Source organism: Bos indicus x Bos taurus, chromosome 27 (assembly GCF_003369695.1).
Source record: "Bos indicus x Bos taurus breed Angus x Brahman F1 hybrid chromosome 27, Bos_hybrid_MaternalHap_v2.0, whole genome shotgun sequence".
Classification (NCBI taxonomy): Eukaryota; Metazoa; Chordata; class Mammalia; order Artiodactyla; family Bovidae; genus Bos; species Bos indicus x Bos taurus.
In genome coordinates, this window is record NC_040102.1 from 33,862,826 (window position 1) to 33,884,280 (window position 21,455).

A 21,455-nucleotide genomic window follows, 5' to 3' on the forward strand; every position below is an offset into this window, starting at 1 on the left:
ACAATTATCAGTGTTTACAGAAGGCTGGAGTTATCTGAGTTACAGTCAATCAGAGTGAAGCTATTTCTTTGAAAACCTGGGATATTCACTAGAGATCCCAGAAAAATCATGCTTTGCTGCTGCTGCTGCTGCTGAGTTGCTTCAGTCGTGTCTGACTCTGTGCGACCCCATAGACGGCAACCCACCAGGCTCCTCTGTCCCTGAGATTCTCCAGGCAAGAATGCTGGAGTGGGTTGCCATTCTATCAGTGGTTTTTTTTGGGGGGTGATTTTGCTCCCTAGAAGGCATCTGGAGGATATTTTCTAGTTGTCACACCAGTGGAGCTTCTGGATAGGGTGGGTAGAGGTCCTCACCACCCTGCTTGGCCAGAAAAACACCTACAGCAAAGAATTTTCTGGCCCCAAATGTCAATAGTGCTGAGGCTGAAGCTTTGTGGTACAAATAATGTGGATGCACGTCCTTGACAGTGATATGGGAAACTTGGTCTTTTGATTTCCATGAGAAAGGGCTACTAATTAAGGACTAAAAAATAAAGGGAATTTGGGGAAAATCTATGCAAGGTATGAATGGAAAAAAGAATACAAATAAGCCAAGACTAGTGATAAAGGAGTGTTGAAAAAATATGGGAAGGAGGGTTTTCATACAACTAGTGTATATTTATTTTTGAATGACATAACCACAATATGTGCATTTCTTATGATGTTTTGAACTCCTAAGACACTCAGAAAGTGGATCTTTGGATTTTAAAACCAAGAAATCAGTAACAGAATAATAACTCTTATGTGTAGAAGTTATTTTGGTGTGGTGTAGTTGTGAAAGCCTTTAAAAGATAAATGAATAATTTTGCTTTTTTTTTTTTCCAGAACAAGAATTGTAGTTGAAAATGTGTGGAAGGAAAGAATGTGTCTTATATTCCTTTACTGGATTTTCATTCTTTGCTAACAATCTTGGTGTAAAAAAAATCCATAGCTTCAGTCCTGGCTGGAAATTAGTCCTGACCTTAACAGGTTTCAGTGTGAGAGCTCTTTAGATATGTGCCTGCTCATTTGTAGTTATCTTTTCTGAGGTATTTCTTTTTCTCTATGATGTTTGTTTCTGAGTTGTAACAAAGAAATTTCAGTTGAGTTGCATATGGTTTAGCTCCTAGCGTAACAGTTGCCTGAGCCTACTAACATTTATATCCCTGCCTGTAATGATTTACTTAAAAAATCTTTTATTTTGAAATATTTGTAGAATCTCAGGAAATGCATGTAAATGCACTGAATGATTGAGTTTTTACCACACGGAGCTTCTCATCTGTTACCGTGAAAAGCATTTTATTCCTATCATTAGTTCTAGAGTGACCTAATAGTTGAACAAATGACCATGATCTAGAGCAAAAATATTAAGGGAATTTTAGAAAACTGAAGGTCCTTGAAAGGTTTATTTTGGGTGAAAAAATAGTCCTATACCTCAGTTAATTTAAGATTAAGGATATTTTTACTTAGTGCTTTGAAACTTAGTGCTTTTCTGTGTACAGTTCTTTTGTCTCCTTAGGTGAGTTTATTCCTAGATATTTAATTCTTTTTGTTGGAATGGTGAATGGGGTTGATTCCTTAATTTCTCATTCTGATTTTTCATTATTGATACATAGAAATGCAAATGATTTCTGTGTGTTGATTTTGTATACTGCAACTTTGCTAAATTCACTGATTGGCTCTAGTAAATTTCTGATACTACCTTTAGGGTTTTCTATGTACAGAATCATGTCATCTGCAGACAGTGAGAGCTTTACTTCTTTTCTGATCTGGATTGCTTTCTTTTTCTTCTCTGATTGCTGTAGCTAGGACTTCTAAAACTATGTTGAATGATAGTGGTGAAAGTGGACATCCTTGTCTTGTTTCTGATCTTAGGGAGAATGCTTTCCATTTTTTACCATTGAGAATAATGTTTGCTGTAGGCTTATCATATATGGCCTTTACTATGTTGAGGTAGGTTCCTTCTATGCCCATTTTTTGAAGAGTTTTAATCATAAACAGGTCCTGAATTTTTTTTTAAGGTCCTGAATTTTGTCAAAGGCTTTTTCTGCATCTATTGAAATAATCATATAGTTTTATCTTTTAATTTGTTAACATGGTGTATCAGATTGATTGATTTGCATATATTGAAGAATCCCTGCATTCCTGGAATAAACCCAACTTGATCATGCTGTATGAGCTTTCTGATGTGTTGCTGAATTTTGTTTGTTAAAATTGTGTTGAGGACTTTTGCATCTATGTTCGTCAGTGATATTAGCCTGTAGTTTTCTTTTTCTGTGTTGTCTTTGTCTGGTTTTGGTATCAGGGTGATGGTGGCCTCATAGAATGAGTTTGGAAGTGTTCCTTCCTCTGCAATTTTTTGAAAGAGTTTTAGAAGCATAGCCATTAGCTCTTCTCTAAATGTTTGATAGAATGCTCCTGTGAAGCCATCTGGTCCTGGGATTTTGTTTTTTGGGAGACTTTTGATCACAGCTTCAATTTCAGCACTTGTCATTGGGTTGCTCATAATTTTTATTTCTTCCTGGCTCAGTCTTGGAAGATTGAACTTTTCTAAGAACCTGTCAGTTTCTTCCAGGTTATCCACTTTATTGCCATATAGTTGTTCATAATAGTCTCTTATAAACCTTTGTATTTCTGCATTGTCTGTTGTAACCTATCCTTTTTCATTTTTAATTTTGTTGATTTGATTCTTCTCTTTTTTTTCTTGATGAATCTGGCTAAAGGTTGGTCAATTTTATCTTCTCAAAGAACCAGCTTTTAGTTTTATTAGTCTTTAATAGTGTTTCTTTCATTTCTTTTTCATTTATTTGTGCTTGGATTTTTTAAAAATTTATTTATTTATTTAAATTTTATTTTATTTAACTTTACAATATTGCATTGGTTTTGCCATATATCAAAATGAATCTGCCACAGGTATACATGTGTTCCCCATCCTGAACCCTCCTCCCTCCTCCCTCCCCATACCATCCCTGTGCTTGGATCTTTATGATTTCTTTTCTTTTACTAATTTTTGGGTCTTTTTGTTCTTCTTTTTCCAGTTGTTTTAGATGTAAAGTTAGGCTGTCTATTCAATGTTTTTCTTGTTTCTTGAGGTAGGATTGTATTGCTATAAACTTCTCTCTTAGGACTGATTTTGTTGCTTCCCATAGGTTTTGAGTTTTCATTTTTTCATTGTCATTTGTTTCTAGAATTTTTAAAATTTCCCTTTTGATTTCTTCAGTAACCTGTTGGTTATTTAGAAACGTGCTGTTTAATCTCCACGTGTTTGTGTTTCTTACAGTTTTTTCCTTGTAATTGATATCTAGTCTCAGAGTGTTGTGGTTGGCGAAGATGCTTGATATGATTTCAATTTTCTTAAATTTACTGAGGTTTGATTTGTGACCCAAGATGTCTATCCTGGAGAATGTTCCATGTGCACTTTAGAGGAATGTGTATTCTTCTGCATTTGGATGCTATGTCCTGAAGATGTCAACGAGATTCATCTCATCTAATATATCATTTAAGACTTGTGTTTCCTTATTAATTTTCTGTTTTGGTGGTCTGTCCATTGGTGTGAATGGGGGAGTAAAGTCTCCTACTCTTATTGTGTTACTGTGAATTTCTCCTTTGTGTTTGTTAGTGTTTTATGTATTGAGGTGCACCTATGTTGTGTGCATAGGAGTTATAATTGTTATGTCTTCCTCTTGGATTGATCCCTTGATCATTATGTAGTGTTCTTCCTTATCTCTTGTAATCTTAATTTTAAGGTCTATTTTGTCTGATGTGAGGATTGCTACTCCTGCTTTCTTTTGCTTCACATTTGCATGGAATATATTTTTCCATCCTCTCACTTTCAGTCTGTATGTGTCTTGAGGTCTGAAGTGGTTTTCTTGTACACAGCATATATATGGGTTTTGTTTTTGTATCCATTCAACCAGTCTGTGTCTTTTGGTTGGAGCATTTAATCCATTTACATTTAAAGTAGTTATTGATATAGATATTCCTATTGCCCTTTTCTTAATTGCTTGGGGTTGATTTTATAGATCTTTTTTCTTCTCTTGTATTTCTTGACTATATAAGTTCACTTAGTGTTTGTTGTGAAGCTGGTTTGGTTGCACTGAATTCTCTTAACTTTTACTTGTCTGAAAAGCTTTTTATTTCTCCATCAGTTTTGAATGAGAGATCCTTGCCGGGTACAGTAATCTTGGTTGTGGATTTTTCCCATTCAGTACTTTAAATATATCCTGCCATTCCCTTCTGGCCTACAGAGTTTCTGCTGAAAGATCAGCTGTGAAGCGTGTGGGTTTTCCCTTGTATGTTACTTGTTGCTTTTCCCTTGCTGCTTTTAATATTCTTTCTTTGTGTTTAGTCTTTTTAAGTTTGATAAGTATGTGTCTTGATGTGTTTCTCCTTGTGTTTATCCTGTATGGGACTCTTTGTGCCTCTTGGACTTGACTGTTTCCCTTTCCATGTTCGGGAAATTTTCAACCATCTCTTCAAAAATTTTCTCATACACTTGCTTTCTCTCTTCTTCTTCTAGGACCCCTGTAATTCAAATGTTGGTGCATTTGATATTGCCCCAGTCCATGGGGTCGCGAAGAGTCGGACACGACTGAGCGACTTCACTTTCACTTTTCGCTTTCATGCATTGGAGAAGGAAATGGCAACCCACTCCAGTGTTCTTACCTGGAGAATCCCAGGGATGGGGGCTGCTGATTATGGGGTCGCACAGAGTCGGACACGACTGAAGTGACTTAGCAGCAGCAGCAGCAGCAGCAGCAGAGGTCTCTGAGACTATCCTCAGTTCTTTTCATTCTTTTTACTTTATTCTGCTCTTCAGAAGTTATTTTCAGCATTTTATCTTCCAGCTCACTGATTCATTCTTCTGCTTCAGATATTCTGCTCTTGATTCATTCTAGATCATTTTTAACTTCAATCATTGTGTGTCTCTGCATGTTCATTCTTTAATTCTTCTAGGTCTTTGTTAATTGATTCTTGAATTTTTCTCCATTTTGCTTTCAAGGTTTACTATCAGTTATCTGAATTCTTTTTCAGATAGCTTGCCTCTTTCCTCTTCATTTATTTGGACTTCTGTGTTTTTAGTTTGTTTCTTCATTTGTGTAGTAGTTCTCTGCCTTTTCATTTTCTAACTTATTGTGTTTGAGGTCTCCTTTTCTAGGTTTCAAGGTTGAATTCTTTCTTCCTTTTGGTGTCTGCCCTGTAAGATTGATCCAGTGGTTTGTGTAAATTTCTTATAGGGTGAGATTTGTGCTGAATTTTTGTTTATTGTTTTTCCTCTGATGGGCAAGGCTGAGAGAGGCGGTAATCCTGTCTTCTGATGATTTTGTTAGTATTTTTGTTTTGTTTGTTGTTTGGATGAGGAGTCCTGCACAGGGTGCTTTGGTGGTTGGGTGATGTTGGGTATTGTATTCCAGTGGTTTCATTTGTGTGAATTCTCACTATTTGATACCCCTTAGGGTTAGTTCTCTGGTAGTCTAGCATCTTGGAGTCAGTGCTCCCACTCCAAAGGCTCAGGGCTTGATCTCAGGAACAAAGTTTCCACAAGTGGTTTGTTATGGCATTAAGTGAGATAAAAACAAATATCAAAAAATGAGAAACCAAAGTTGGACCCCAGACAAATGGCAGTTACAAAATCAGGCAAATAATAATCGAAATAATGGAATATTCACATATACATATATACCCATGAGCAAAGTCAAAACATTCCAACAACAATAAAGTACAATAGATTGACTCGGTGAACAACAGAAATAAAAAATTATATTTACTAATTAAGAACAAAACTAACTAAAGCACAAACTGGAAAACAAAACTAAAGCAAAGTGCCAAGTGGGAAATAAAGGAATTAAAAAAACAAACAAACTAACAAATGTGTTGAGAGGAAAGGAAAGAAAGAAAAGAGAGAAAGAATAGATATGCAAAGTTAAATAGAGGCAGATCAAGAAGATTTATATAAAAGATTCACTGCAAGGGCAAAAGAGCAGTACGAAAGGCAAACAAAGGAATAAATGTAGAAAGAATATAATAGATTTTAAAAAATTAAAAGTTAAAATTATAAAAAAGAGGAAAAAAAAAAGAGAGAAGAAAAAGAAATGGAATAAAAGGAAAACTCCACAGAACTACAAAGGCCCAATGTAGAGGCAGAGGTTAATAACAACAGTAAAAAGTGTGACTGAATATACATATATACATATACACCCATAAGCAAAATAAAAACAGTCCAACAAAAATAAAGGGCAATAGTTAGACCTGGCAAACAAAGGAAACCAAAAATTATGTCTACCAGAACAAAAGTAACTGAAGCATAAACTGGAAAACAAAACTAAACCAAGGTGCCAATTGGGGTATAAAGCAATGAAAATAAAACAAACAAATATGTTGAAACTAAAGGAAAGAAATAAAAGAAAGAAAGAATAGATATGTAGAGTTAAATAGAGGTAGATAAATAAGATTTATATATATTAAAATTAACTGCAAGGGGAAAAGAACAGTAGGAAAAGCAAACAAAGGAATAAATTTAGAAAAAATAATAATAGGTTTAAAAAATTAAATTAAAAAAGAGAAAAGGAAAAAAAAAAAAAAACCCAAACTGTCCAGAACTGCAAAAGCCCAACAACGAGGCAGAAGTTTATAACAACAATGAAAAAATTTGAATGAGGGGAAAAAAAAAAAAGCTCAAAAGCTTAGTTAGATTTCAAGTGCCAATAAAATCTAACAACTACAATGTGGGGGCAGGGGAGGGAAAAAAAGAGGAAAAATCCAAAATAATCTACAGAACAAGTCAAAACACAAGAATAATAAATGTTTTTCTTGAGTCACTGCTGTCAGCGTCCTTTCCCTCGCTGGGAGTCACAGTCTGCCTCACCTCCCTAGGATGCCCTCCAACACTGTGCTGGTCTCAGGACCTGCTGTGGGGGCAGCTCAGATTCTAATCTGCTCCTACTCCTGTGTGTTCTTGCCTCCAATGTCCACAGCTGTCAGAACTAGTGTGTTTTCTTTTGTGGGAGCTCTCAATGTCCTTTTACATATGTTCCATAGACACAGAGTCTGCCTAGTTGATCATGAGAATTTAATCTGCAGCTTGTACAGCTGGTGGGAGGGTTTTGGGTCTTCTTCCTTAGCCACACTGTCCCTGGGTTTCAACTGTGGTTTTATTTCCACCTCTGCATATTGGTCGTCTACTGGGGTTTGCTCCTGAGGCTGCCCTGGAAGACTTGGGCCTGCCCCAGTGAGGGCCAGGTGTGGAGGTGGTGCAGCTGCTTGGCTTGCAGGGGTTCTGGCAGCACCAGGTACTCAGCAGAGTTGGCGGCTAGGGTAGCAGGAAATATAGTCCTCTAGAAGGGTGGATATGGGAAAATTCTTTTTAATAGTATAAACAATATAGAAGAAATAATGGAGTTAAATCATTATCAACAGATGCTAAAACTAGTGGGTGAAACTCTTATGAGGACCCAGATACTTACATATGTCCATATTACATACACAAGTTGTCTCCTCCAATGGAACCGTTACAACTTACAGTGGAAAAAACTTGGAAGACATCACCTAAACGAAGTGATCCAAATGTGACAACACAATGACATCATGTGTAGCTAGCAAAGTAATGCTCAAGATCCTCCAAGCCACGCTTCAACAGTACGTGAACAGTGAACTTCCAGATGTTCAAGGTGGATTTAGAAAAGGCAGAGGAACCAGAGATCAAATTGCCAACATTTGTTGGACCCTAGAAAAAGCAAGAGAGTTCCAGAAAAACATCTACTTCTGCTTTATTGACTATGCCCAAGCCCATGACTGTGTGGATCACAACAAACTGTTGAAAATTCTTAAAGAGATGGGAATACCAGACCACCTGACCTACCTCCTGAGAAATCTGTATGCAGGTCAGGAAGTAACAGTTAGAACTCGACATGGAACAACAGACTGGTTCCAAATCAGGAAAGGAGTATGTCCAGGCTGTATATTGTCACCCTGCTTATTTAACTTATATGCAGAGTACATCATGTGAACTACCAGGCTGGATGAAGCACAAGTTGGAATCAAGATTGCCGGGAGAAATATCAATAACATCGGATATGCAGATGACACCACCCTTATGGCAGAAAAGGAAGAAGAACTAAAGACCCTCGATGAAAGTGAAAGAGGAGAGGGAAAAAGCTGGCTTAAAATTCAACATTCAGGAAACTAGGATTATGGCATCCGGTCCCATCACTTTTGGTAAGTAGATGGTGAAGCCATGGAAACAGTGAGAGACTTCATTTTTAGTTGGGGGGGGGGGTTCCAAAATCACTGCAGATGGTGACTGCAGCCATGAAATTAAAAGATGCTTGCTCCTTGGAAGAAAAGTTATGACCAAACTAGACAGCATATTCAAAAGCAGACACATTACTTTGCCAACAAAGGTCTGTCTAGTCAAAGCTATGGTTTTTCCAGTAGTCATGTATGTATGTGAGAGTTGGACTATAGAAAAAACTGAGCACCGAAGAATTGATGCTTTTGAATTGTGGTGTTGGGAAGACTTCAGAGTCTCTTGGACTGCAAGGAGATCCAACCAGTCCATCCTAAAGGAAACCAGTCCTGAATATTCATTGGAAGGACTGATGCTGAAGCTGAAACTCCCAATACTCTGGCCACCTGATGCGAAGAACTGACTCACTGGAAAAGACCCTGATGCTGGGAAAGATTGAAGGCAGGAGGAGAAGGGGACAACAGAGGATGAGGTGATTGGATGGCATGACTGACTTGATGGGCATGAGTTTGAGTAAGCTCCGGGAGTTGGTGATGGACAGGGAAGCTTGGTGTGCGGCAGTCAACGGGATCACACAGAGTTGGACATGACTGAGTGACTGAACTGAACTGACAACATGTGTCTCTTGAGAAAGGCAATATTATTTCAGTGAGATATTGGGTTGGCCCAAAATTCATTCTGGTTTTTCTGTAAGATGTTCTAGAAAAGCATGAATGGACTTTTTGGCCAAGCCAGTATTTCAGAGTAAACACACACACACACACACACACACACTACAACATGAAAGTGATATGACAGAAGCTAGGGCAGTGGAAACCGCAAACAGAACACTTTTTTCCATGTATATCTTAGCCATGGAATACAGGAATTAGAATCACATTCTTAAATTGAGATGTTAGAAATTGAGAGGTGTTTTATATCATTTTCAGGAGTAGCATAGCCTAGTGGTCAAGGGCAGAGACTGAAACCAGATTTCTTTGGTTTAAATTGTCTCCACCACTTACTAGCCATGTGACTTTTGGCAAGTTAAATATCTATGCCTCCAGGTTATTCATCTTTAGAGTGGGAATAATAATTGTCCCAACCTTACAGGACTGTTGTGAGGGTTTGAGTAAATCAATGTAAAGTGCTGAGAATGGAGGCTCACACATTGGCAAGCACCATAAAGCTGTTCCTATCGTTAATTAGTTAATTACAAAGATTATCTGATACTCTCTTGGAATACAAAAAACTTTTGCTTAAAAATCAAACAAACAAAAACTAATGAAGTAAACAAACGATCCTGGTCAAGGGCAGTGCTATGCTGTTAAATGTTTACCAAGTAGCTTGAGGAAGCATAAAGTCCTCATCTATGTATACAGATACTTCAGACCACCACATGATGTTACTGAAAATGAAGATGGGAAGAAGTGTACACAGTCCTCCTTGCAAGCTGATACTGGCTGGCTCTAACACACCGCTGGAATGGTGTCATTTTCAATAGAATTTAAGTAGATGGTTCTGGAATTGCACGCTAAATTTTCAGGTGGACATTTGAAGGTGTTAAGTTTTCCAGATATTTCAAATATTGTGAGCCTCACTTTATAGCTCCTTTTTAGCATGTGTGTGCATCTGTGCCTACTTTAGGCTAAGAAACCAAGCATTTGATTTGTAGAATTATCTCTGTAAATAAATCAAAGAAACAAAATTACACTAGATGAAAATACCAGAGTAAGCCTGATGATCCATCAGATAATTTTGCTTTCTATGAGAAAACATTTTTAAATGACTATCTGAATTTAAAAAAATGATTCTAGGTGTGCACTTCCAGGATGATATGCAATTGTACTGAAGGCTACGCACCTCCAAATTGTACCACGAGAGCCAGAATATCGCCTGGGGCACAGGGCAAGTATCTATTTCTTTTATATATCCAGTTAATAGAATCGTCAAATTACTTGCCTTCACAAAAACATAGTTAGGTTTTTGCCACTTAGAAAGAAACCAATATTTGTAATTAAAAGGTAAACAAATAGGCTTCCAAAAGAAATAGAAACCAATATGCTTTCTTAATCTTGCTTTTTTCCCCCTAATATTAACTTTTCAATATGACTGAAGCTGAGTATCTTTTAAAATTTTTATTTACTTGTGTCTGACTTTCTCCTTTAAATTATCCTTCAACTCTTTCCCACGTTTATGGTTGATCCTGTGATCTGAGCTCTATACCAGCAACACAGCCTGTGTCTAGCACTAATATGTGTCTGTTATAGAAGAAATAAAGGAAGTAGAAGATAAACCTTTAGTCTGAAGGAGTTTTCAGTTTAAATGATAAAAATCTATTAATTGCTGTTAAAGAGATGACAGAAGGAGGCTAAAACAGTATTCTGTTTGTCATGACTTTAGTTTTTGTCATTCATCCACTGATTTAGCAATATTTCTTGAATTCCTAATGTATATGCCAGATGCTTATCATATGACGCTAGGCATGTACAGATAGTAAAACAAAGCCTCACTCCTCATGGAACTGAAAGAATACCCAGTGCTAATTAGTTGCAGAATTAGAGTTAGGGATCATGTCTCCTATTTTTTATGCCTGTGCCATTCTAGTAACACAGCAATGACTCCATAGGTAAAAACAGATCCCCAGTGTTGGAGAGCCAGCACTCTAATAAAGATAAATAAGATATGCACAGATATAGTAGAATTCTGTGATAATGCACCTTGTAATAATGCACGTTTGTTGGTTATATGTCTCTGAAGTTGTGGGGTTCTACTTATACTGGGATTTTGCTGTAGCTGCTGTATAAGGTAGAATACATTAGAACTTCCTGGAATTTAGTGTCTGTTCTTTTAGAATGAGAGTTTATAGAGATAGTCTTAAATATTATGATTCTATCATTATTTTTATTCATTTATTTTAATTAGAGGCTAATTATTATTATTTTTCATTGTTACTTGAATTATGATTAAAATTAAGAACATTGTGATAAGTTTGCTGTAACTTAAAAGTACACAGCTTAATTTTTTTCTCTGATTTTTTATGTATGTTTATTTTTAGATTTACTCACGAAAAGAACTTCTGAGAAGGGCGGGGAGAAGCAGTGGCTTTTGGCTATCTACATTGCTTTACCTGTTCTCGTTGTAGCAACCATAATAGTTGCTTCATGGAAGCTTTCGAAAAAGTGGTTTAGCAAGAAAGAGGAATCCCAAAGTAGTGGGTAAATTAAATTTGTGTTCTGAAGTTAAACCATTTAAATCTAGTCAGATGTAAGGCAATATTATGAACAGCAACAGTACTTCACATTTTATAGGAATTTTGAATGCTACATCAATATCTCATTTAATTGTTTGAGATAGTTTTGGATATCCTTATTTTAAAGTTTCAAAAAGTTCAGAATCTGGTTTAATAACTTGCCAATGTTATTGCCTCGGTAATTGAGACAGGAAGAGTGGAAATGCATCCACATATGTTGCTTTCACATGCCCAGTGGTTCTCGTTTCTATTATATACAAGCTAAACTTTTCCAATATATCATGGCTTTCTCTTTGTTGAAATTTCTGCTTTATATACTCTGAAAGTGTTGGCCATTTAGTCATGTCCTACTTTAGTCATGTCCTACTGTTCACAATCCTGTGGACTGTAGCCCACCAGGTTCCTCTGTCCATAGGATTCTCCATGCAGGAATACTGGAGTGGGCTGCCATTCCCTTCTCCAGGGAGTCTTCTTGACCCAGGGATCGAACCTGGGTCTTGCTGCGCATTGCAGGCAGAGTCTTTACCATTTGAGCCACCAGGCAGTGAATAAATATATAACATTCAGTGTAGTTATATATTCTTGGTGTATTTTCTTTTCATCATTAACAATAGTATCTTAAATTCTATTTTTACTCTTTTATATTGTTGTATCCCAACTTGCTTTATGCAAGTTAGATTTACCTATTACATATTTTTCATCCCTTATTTTCAATCTTTCTTAGATTTTAGTTGATATCCTATAAACAGCCTTTATATGAAAAATATAGTAGTAGAGTTTTCATATTTATATGCTTAATGTATGATCACAGATATTCATGTTGAAATTTACCATCTTATTTTCTTCCTACTTACTATCCTCTTTTTTGGCATTATTTCCTTTTCCCCAATTCCATTTTTTTATTATGATTTTTCTGGCTTCTTTTACTATTTTGTACATTTTTAATTCTGTTTTTATTGTTTTAATGGTTTTTGGTAACTTGTATTTGTAGCAAATGTTATATATATACAATGTCTTAATTTAATCATTATATGTAGTCTTCTGAATAAGACAAGGATCTTGGCCTTGTAACACTAATCTATCTTTTTTGATCTATTTATCATTTGGTTTTTCAGTTTCCTCCAAATAAATTTTGTGTTTTTTTATAATTATCATTGTTATATTTAGTTACCATTTATTAGAATTTCCTGTTACATTTTCCAGATTCTTTGCTTTACCATTCCTTTCTTTTAAATTTAGTTCTGAGATAATTTAAGAAATATAAAAGGCTTCCCTCTTAGCTCAGTTGGTAAAGAATCTGCCTGCAATGCAGGAGACTCTGGTTCTATCCCTGGGTTGGGAAGATGCCCTGGAGAAGGAAATGGCAACTCACTCCAGTATTCTTGCCTGGAGAATCCCATTGTCAGAGGAGCCTGGCAGGCTACAGTTCATGGGGTCGCAAGAGTTGGACACAACTTAGTGACTAAACCACCACCAAGAAATATAAAAAGTTGCAAAAGTGGCATAGAGTTTCTTGGCTCTATCACTTCAGTTCAGTTCAGTTCAGTCGCTCAGTCATGGCCGACTCTTTGTGACCCCATGAATCGCAGCACGCCAGGCCTCCCTGTCCATCACCAACTCCCGGAGTTCACTCAGACTCATGTCCATCGAGTCACTTAGGTTTTATCAATGATAGCATCTTACATTAACTGAATTTTCACAGCCAGGGGACTGGTATTAGTATAGTTTTATCAGTTAAACTATAGGCCTTAAAGCTCAGCCTTTAGAAAACTAAGATCATGGCATCTGGTCCCATCACGTAGATGGGGAAACAGTGGAAACAGTGGCTGACTTTATTTTTTGGGGCTCCAAAATCACTGCAGATGGTGATTGCAGCTATAAAATTAAAAGATGCTTACTCCTTGGAAGAAAAGTTATGACCAACCTAGATAGCATATTCAAAAGCAGAGACATTACTTTGCCAACAAAGGTCCGTCTAGTCAAGGCTATGGTTTTTCCAGTAATCATGAATGGATGTGAGAGTTGAACTATAAAAAAGCTGAGCACCGAAGAATTGATGCTTTTGAATTGTGGTGTTGGAGAAGACTCTTGAGAGTCTCTTGGACCACAAGGAGATCCAACCAGTCCATCCTAAAGGAAACCAGTCCTGAATATTCATTGGAAGGACTGATGCTGAAGTTGAAACTCCATACTTTGGCCACCTGATGCGAAGAACTGACTCATTGGAAAAGACCCTGATTCTGGGAAAGATTGAAGGCGGGAGAAGAAGGGGATGACTGAGGATGAGATGGTTGGATGGCATCACTGACTCGATGGGCATGAGTTTGAGTAAGCTCCAGGAGTTGGTGATGGACAGGGAGGCCTGGCGTGCTTTGGTTCGTGGGGTCACAAAGAGTCGGACCTGACTGAGCGACTGAACTGAACTGATAGACCTTATTCATATTCACCAGTGTTTACACACATATATATAGTCCATGGGGTGGTTACAAAGAGTCAAACATTACTGAGAGACTTGCACTTATTTTTTGAGTGTGTGTGTGTGTGTGTGTGTGTGTGTGTGTGTATACATTTTTTTCCCCATGGATCACAGCCTTGTGGTGAAGGGGCTTGCATAACTCAATGAAATGCTGTTCAAGCCCACACAAGACAGATAGGTCATAGTGTAGAGTTCTGTTAAATTCTGGTACACTGGGGGAGGAAATGGCAAACCCACTCCAGTGTTCTCAGTGTGAGAACCCCATGAACAGTATGAAAAAGCAAAAATGTATGACACTGGAAGATAAGCCCCCCTGGTCAGAAGGTGTCCAATATGCTACTTGGGAAGAGCGGAGGGCAATTATTAATAGCTCCAGAAAAAATGGAGTGGCTGGGTCAAAATGGAAATGATGCTCAGTGTGAATGTGTCTGGTGGTGAAAGTAAAGTCCAATGCTGTAAAGAACAATATTGCCTAGAAACCTGGAATGTTAGGTCCCTGAATCAAGGTAAATTGGACATGGTCGAGCAGAAGATGGCAAGGTTGAACATTGACATCTTAGGAATCAGTGAACCAAAATGGGTGTTAATGGGCGAATTTAATTCAGATGACCATTATATCTACTATTGTGGGCCAGAATCCCTTAGAAGAATTGGAGTAGACCTCATGTAGTCAATGAATGCGTCTAAAGTGCTGTACTTGGGTGCAATCTCAAAAACGACAGTATGATCTTGGTTCGTTTCCAAGGCAAACCATTCACCTTCACACAAGTCTATGCCCCAACCACTAATGCTGAAGAAGCTGAAATTGACCGATTCTATGAAGACCTACAAGATCTTCTAGAACTAACACCAAAAAAGGTGTCCTTTTCATCACAGGATTGGAATACAAAAATAGGAAGTCAAGAGATACCAGGAGTAGTAGGCAAATTTTGTCTTGCAGTACAAAATGAAACAGGGCAAAGGCTAACAGAATAGTAGCTGTCTTGGTCTCCCCAGATGGTATCACCTCACTTTGGGGAGACTTCTTTCTCTGCTTGGCTTCCCATTGCTGTGTTACCGCATGGAAAGTCTTCCTTGCAGTAAGAAGGGGCAATCATGGGTCTTCATTTCCTTCTCTCATAGATCACTATCTTGCCTAATATTCAGTATCTGAAAACCAGTATGTAACATGTTTTGTCCAGATTTTCAGTTGTTTCAGGCAGAAGTGTAAATCCTGTTACTCCATTTTGATCAGGATTGGAACTGTATCTTTGTGGTTTGTAACTGCACTTTTGTAGGTATCTCTCCATCTCATATTCTGTTTGATTTTCTCAGATCATTCTCTCATATCACCATTTCTTCCTTCTCAGTCCTGTTCTAGACTTATGGATTCTATTCTTGCAAAAATCTCTATGGAGATTCTAAATATTCTCAGAGTTTTTTTTAATCATTTGTATTTCTTGGTGTGTGAGCTCATTGTTTGGCTATGGCTGCTGATGTTAATTACTAGGGCTTTGTAATCATAGACTCTTTTCTCTTCAATATTTATGATTTTCCCATGAGAATTCAGCATGCCCTGTTTTGAAGACTCACACATGTGGGTGGTTTCATTTTTGCTTCTTTTAAAGCAAAAATATTTAAAGCAAATGCTCTGCATGGTGTTCAAGCATTTGTAGGAGTGTGAACTGGCATCCTGAAAGTGCGTTTTTTGGAGGCTTGGGACTCCTCAGTGATGCACTTACTCCCATCTGTCCTTGCATGTTGCATATCTCCATTTTCCCTGCTGCATTCCAAAGGCCACTGATCAGGATTTTTACTATCCCTGTTGAATGGGTGGTATGACCCTTCATGGTTCCCAGGTTAAGTGGCTCCAGTTAAGGACCTCACTTAGTTTCCCTACATGCAAAGTCCTCATAACTCCTTCTAAGGAATGACTATTGAATCTCTAGTCCCAAAGTTGTATCACTGGTTTAGACACCCCTGCAGTCATTCACTTTTAGCTCCTGTTTACCCTTTGAACTCTCTGTTTCTTCATTTTTACTAGCACCAACAGAATTCTTTTCTTATTAACCTCAGTTATGTGTTAACTGTTCATGCTGTTTTTTTTCAGACCTCCTCTATGAGGAATGGAAAGGGAAATTTTCCCACCAGTTCAGTCTGTCAGATTGTCTAGAAGTCCGTATGGATTTTACCTTATAAAATGTAGCATTTCTTTATCAATGAATAAAAAGTTAAAAGTTGGGGTATAAAGGTCAGAATCAGGCATTCAGGATCAAACCTATATTCTGTGTTCAGAAGTGATAAAGAAAAATCAAATCTGTGCCTTATTGATAATGTCCTCATTGCAGGTTTGAAATATACTTTTTATGGATGAGGTACGCAGGTATATAAGAAAGTTTACTTATTTGCATCTCTGTTTAGTGACCTTGCACATTGTTTTCTTTTTTGGTAACTAATCTTGTAAAAGAGATAATACAGCTTATAAAATGGCCTTTTATTTATGCAGTTGACAGGCTCTCTTACGACTAATTTTGGACACTATTTTCCATTCGTTTAATGTCCAGGTCAGAAGGTGACACTCACAGAAATGTCACCAGGGAGGTAAACTGTAAGGCATCTTAAGACACATGCTGAAAATTAAGAATGAATTAGTAATTCACAATGTCTAGCTACAGTTGGTAAAGTAATCCTCTGAAAACCCGGCTACTAATATATAGTAATTTAGTTTATAGTAAATTAGTCTTCTATTCATTTAAATAAATAAAATTTTTTCTGAGGAAATAAGGAATAAAATGGCTGACTCTAATAAAATTTAGAATATGTATAATTAGTAAAGAAAAAAGGATGTATGTGAGGTTTAGTCAGTTGTGTCTGACCCTTGCAACATCATTGACTGTAACCCTCCAGGCTCCTCTGTCCATGAGATTTTCCAGGCAAGAACACTGGAATGGGTTGCCATTTCCTTCTCCAGGGGATCTTCCTGTCCCAGGGATTGAACCCAGGTCTCCTGCATTGCAGGCAGATTCTTTACTGACTGAGCTACCAAAGAAACCACAGCTTGGGTTGTATTCATGTACAGCTTGGGTAAACAAGCAAGCAAATGCCTGATATTTGATAGATTGTACATGACTAAACTCATGTATAAATTTCTATAGTAGTTATGGATTGGTGAGAACTAATTATATCTACTTCCTGTGTTTTTTTTTTTAAATCAGTAATGGATAGCATATTGTCCCCATTAATATTTCTTAAATAATAAATTCAGTACTTACTGATTTATAACTGGCCTACCTACATTCAGGGTTTCCCTGGTGGCTCAGCGGTAAAGAATCTGCCTGCAATGCAGGAGACCCAGGTTTGATCCTTGGGTCAGGAAGACCCCTGGCAGAGGGCATGGCAACCCACTCTAGTACTCTTGCCTAGAGAATCCCACAGATAGAGGAGCCTGGCAGGCTGCAGTCCATAGGGTTGTACAGAGTCAGACATGACTGAGATGACTGAGCAGCAGCAGCATACCAACATTTCAGTTTATCTGATATAACTTTTCAGTCCCCTTACTTTCAACCTTTTATTTAATTTGGTCTCTTGAAAATAGCCTGCCAATGATATTTTAAAATCTGTAACCTCAAGTGTCTCAGTAATTGAATTTAGTATGTCTATATACTTATATTTGCTGATATGTTTAGAGTAAATTCTGCCATTTTGTTTTGTTCTATTTCTCATGCTTTTTCAGTATTTTCTTTTATTTGTTGTATTCCATTATATTGATGTGCTTTCAATGTTTTTTCGTTCCTTCTATCAATTTGGTCATTATGTGTTCTAGTTGTATTCTTTTAGTGATATTCTTTAATTATTATGTTATTATATTGTGTTTTATTAAATTATTTAAATATAAAGTTATAATTTTAGGTATAAAAGTACTTATAATCTTCTTCTAACAATTTATGGATATTAGCCCATTAAACCTTATACTCTTTTATTCACTCTTTCATAGTATTATCATCTGGTTTTTAGTTACTTCTGAATTTTAACCTGATACAAATATGTCAGAGTTATCATTATTATTATATTTAATCATTATGATATTTAAAACATACCAAGATTTAACTACATTTTTGTCACTTTATTTACTCATTATTCTTTTTTGAATTTAATTCCATATTTTGATGTTCAATCTCCCTTTTGGTGAAGTACATCTCTTAACATTTCCATCAGTGAGTCTTTGTGTAGCAAACTGTTTATCTTATCCACCTAAAATTATGCCTATTTCATTCTCAAATGTGGGTTTAGGTAGTATGGACTTCTTGTGTGTGTGCTGACATCTGGGTTTTATTTTTTTAAATTTTTAATTAGAGGATAATTGCTTGTTTTGTTGGCTTCTTAGTATGAACTTCTATGTTGAGAGTTATTTTGTTTCCACTATTTAAAGGTATGTAAGTGTAGTGTGGCATTTATTACTGATGATGATAAATCTTTTGCTAGTGTGTTGATTCATTTATTCCTTTAAGATTAATATGACTTTCACCTAGTTTTTATATTTCTGCTGCTGTGTAACAAATTACCACACACTTAGTAACTTAAATCACATTCGTTTCCTGTGTGGAAGTTCTGTAAGTAGGAAATCCAGGTGGATTTGACTGGGTTGTCACAAGGCTGACCTGAAGGCCAGGCTGGGAAAAGGTTGTAAGAAAAACCCAATTTCCTGCAGCTTTAGGTCTGAGGTATATCTTTCTGTGTTGCCTGTCTGCTTGGGGCCCTTCTCTCTCTTTCAGAGGCCACCTGCGTTGCTACTCAGGTACCTCCCTTCACCTTTAAAAAAATAAGGGCATAGAAGTCTTCCTAAGGCTTTGACTGTCTCTTAACTTCTCCTTTCTACCAGCAAGAGAAAACTCTACTTGTAAAGGGCTGACCTGACTGGGTCAGGCCCACCAAAATGATCTCTCTGTTTTAAGGCCAACAGATTTGGAGCTTTAATTACATTTGCAAAATCTTTTCAGAGCAGTACTTTGAAGAGTATTTAAATAACCAAGGAATGGGAATCTTAGGGGGCCATTTTAGAATTCTGCCTATCACAACCTCTACATTTATACATTGGCCTTAGAGTTGTTATTTTGTTATAATGTATTCTGGTAGAGACTTTTTGTAAAAAATCAGGAACTTGACCCACTATTTTCCCGTTTACCTTTTATGCTTTCTATTTCCTCTTTTTCAAACTATCATTAGAAATATCACTTCTTTCCCTTAAATTTTCATTAGGATTTTGTGTTATTTTTACACCATTTCTCTATGTGTCAAATAGGAGGTGGAGATTACCCTGTCAACTACAGTCTGCCTAATTGTTTAGAAGTCAGTGAGGGTTTTTAATCACCACCTGCAGTAATTTGTTTACCAGTGGGTAACACATCAGGGTAGAACCTAGAGGCCAGAATCAGGTATTCGGAATCAAGCACATGTTCTGAGAAGTGACGAATCAGTTTTCTTGCTCCCCTTTCTATTTGGGAATTTGAAATTTGTGCTCTCTATGGACATGGTATATGGATAAAAAGCAATGCTATTATTTGCAGACTAACTTAGTAATCTTTTGAAATGATTCATTAGTGGTGATGAGTGGTATAAAAGAATTAATGTAGGTTACAAAATGTCCTGACATTCATTGGTTACAGAGGCACACTTTTTTTAAAGTATTAACTTTGAAGTATTATTTTTCACTTTCATTTAGGTCCACATCAGAAAGTAGCAGCCAATCAGATACTGTCAGGTAAGTGAATTAGAAAGGATTTCTTAAGATGAACAAATTGATATTCAACAAGTACTTGCTAAGTATTAATTGCACAGCAACAATTGATAAGGCATACTACACATATAGCTTCTAAAAGAGATGGTTGGTTCTCTTTCCCCTTAATATTTTTAGTAGTGAACAAAGAACCTGCCTGCCAGTGCAAGAGACATAAAAGACACAGGTTTGATCCCTGGGTCAGGAAGACCCCCTGGAGGAGAGCATGGCAATCCACTACAGTATTCTTGCCTGGAGAATTCCTTGGCCAGAGGAGCCTGGGAGGCTACAGTCCATAGGGTTGCAGAGTCGGACACAACTGAAGCAACTTAGCACAGCACACACACACACACACAAATTCCTTTTAGTATTTTCTAACCAATAACCAGTGAGTGTTTGTCTAAATAAATAAATGCTTTCTTCAGTTTGTTAATGTATTTTGGGAGTTTATTCTGGGGAAACAAAGGAGTAAATGATTGATAAAATGTTTATGGTGCTAACTCATAAATGGAGAAGTTCACTTCTTTATTTGGAGACTCTAGAAACCCAATATGTATGCTCTTGAACAACTGAATGAGTGCTTACCCTGGTCACTTGAGAAAAATTTGCTGAAGAAAAAGGTTGTAAAGGGAATAATAATTCTGTGTGTTACATAGCCTTTCAGAATTACAAAGTAGTTTTTTAAAAACTTTTTAATTTTGTATTGGGGTATAACTAATTAACCAAAAATTAATTGTGACAGTTTCAAGTGAAGAGCAAAGGGACTCAGTCATATATACAGTTACAAGTAGTTTTAATTAAGTCTCCCTCCATTTCCTGAAAGGTGGATATGTCTGTGTAATAATAGAATAATTGTTTAGTTTTCCACATCCAGCAGTTTGGGATGGTGTTACTCCACCTGCGTCCATGCGTGTGTGCATGCTCAGTTGCTTCAGTGGTGTCCAACTCTTTACAACCCTATGGATTGTAGCCTGCCAGGCTCCTCTGTCCGTGGGACTCTGCATGCAAGAATACTGGAGTGTGCTCCTGTGCCCTCGTGATTCCAAAGTATACTGCTGTCCCAGACACACCCAAGTGTACAGAGTAAGATGTCTAGATTGTACAACAGGGCCATTTAATTTCATTTATTCTGAATAGGTTTTCCTCTTCCATTATAATGCCTTCTTTTCTTATCCTTTATCTCTCTTTCATTATTATGATCTTTTCCTTTCAGTGACACTTATGGAGTCATGAGTTACTCTCACTAAGCTAAAAATAAAAATTGATTTTCATTAGTATGTCCTCTCGGTGTCAGGGAGTTATCATATGATCCTTAAACATAGTTACCTTTTCCTCACATTGGATGTATGTCTTATTACACTGTTATCATAAAGGATAAAGGCCATATTTATCTTGCTTCACACTGCATGGCCAGCATGTAGCACTGTTCTTGGTTTATGGTAAGTGCTCACTAAACGTTTGTTGAATAAAGGAATTAATTAATTAAGCTTTTCCACAGACATGCACACAGGCGGCCAGACAAAAAAAAGTCCACAAACACAAAAGTATAAAGACAAATACGCGACACACACACGTATGTATGTGTAACGCTTTAACAGCCTCCATTTCTCCCTCTCATACTATCTCTCATCTGGAACCTTGTCAACATAATTCATCTCTTCTAGGATATTAATTCACCTACACGGAGTGAGGGATGATAGCATAACCCACTGGAATATGTACATTTCTACTAG

The 21,455-nt window shown here is 37.0% G+C and overlaps 1 protein-coding gene across 1 annotated transcript in view; it reads left to right on the plus strand.

Moving 5' to 3' along the window:
- ADAM32 (ADAM metallopeptidase domain 32) overlaps positions 1 to 21,455 on the plus strand; it is a 168,805-nt gene that overhangs the window by 147,130 nt on the left and 220 nt on the right. The window contains exons 18-20 of the mRNA XM_027530051.1: positions 10,059 to 10,149; positions 11,300 to 11,459; positions 19,669 to 19,707. Coding sequence (XP_027385852.1) covers positions 10,059 to 10,149; positions 11,300 to 11,459; positions 19,669 to 19,707 — 290 coding nt within the window. The remainder of the gene's footprint in view (positions 1 to 10,058; positions 10,150 to 11,299; positions 11,460 to 19,668; positions 19,708 to 21,455) is intronic.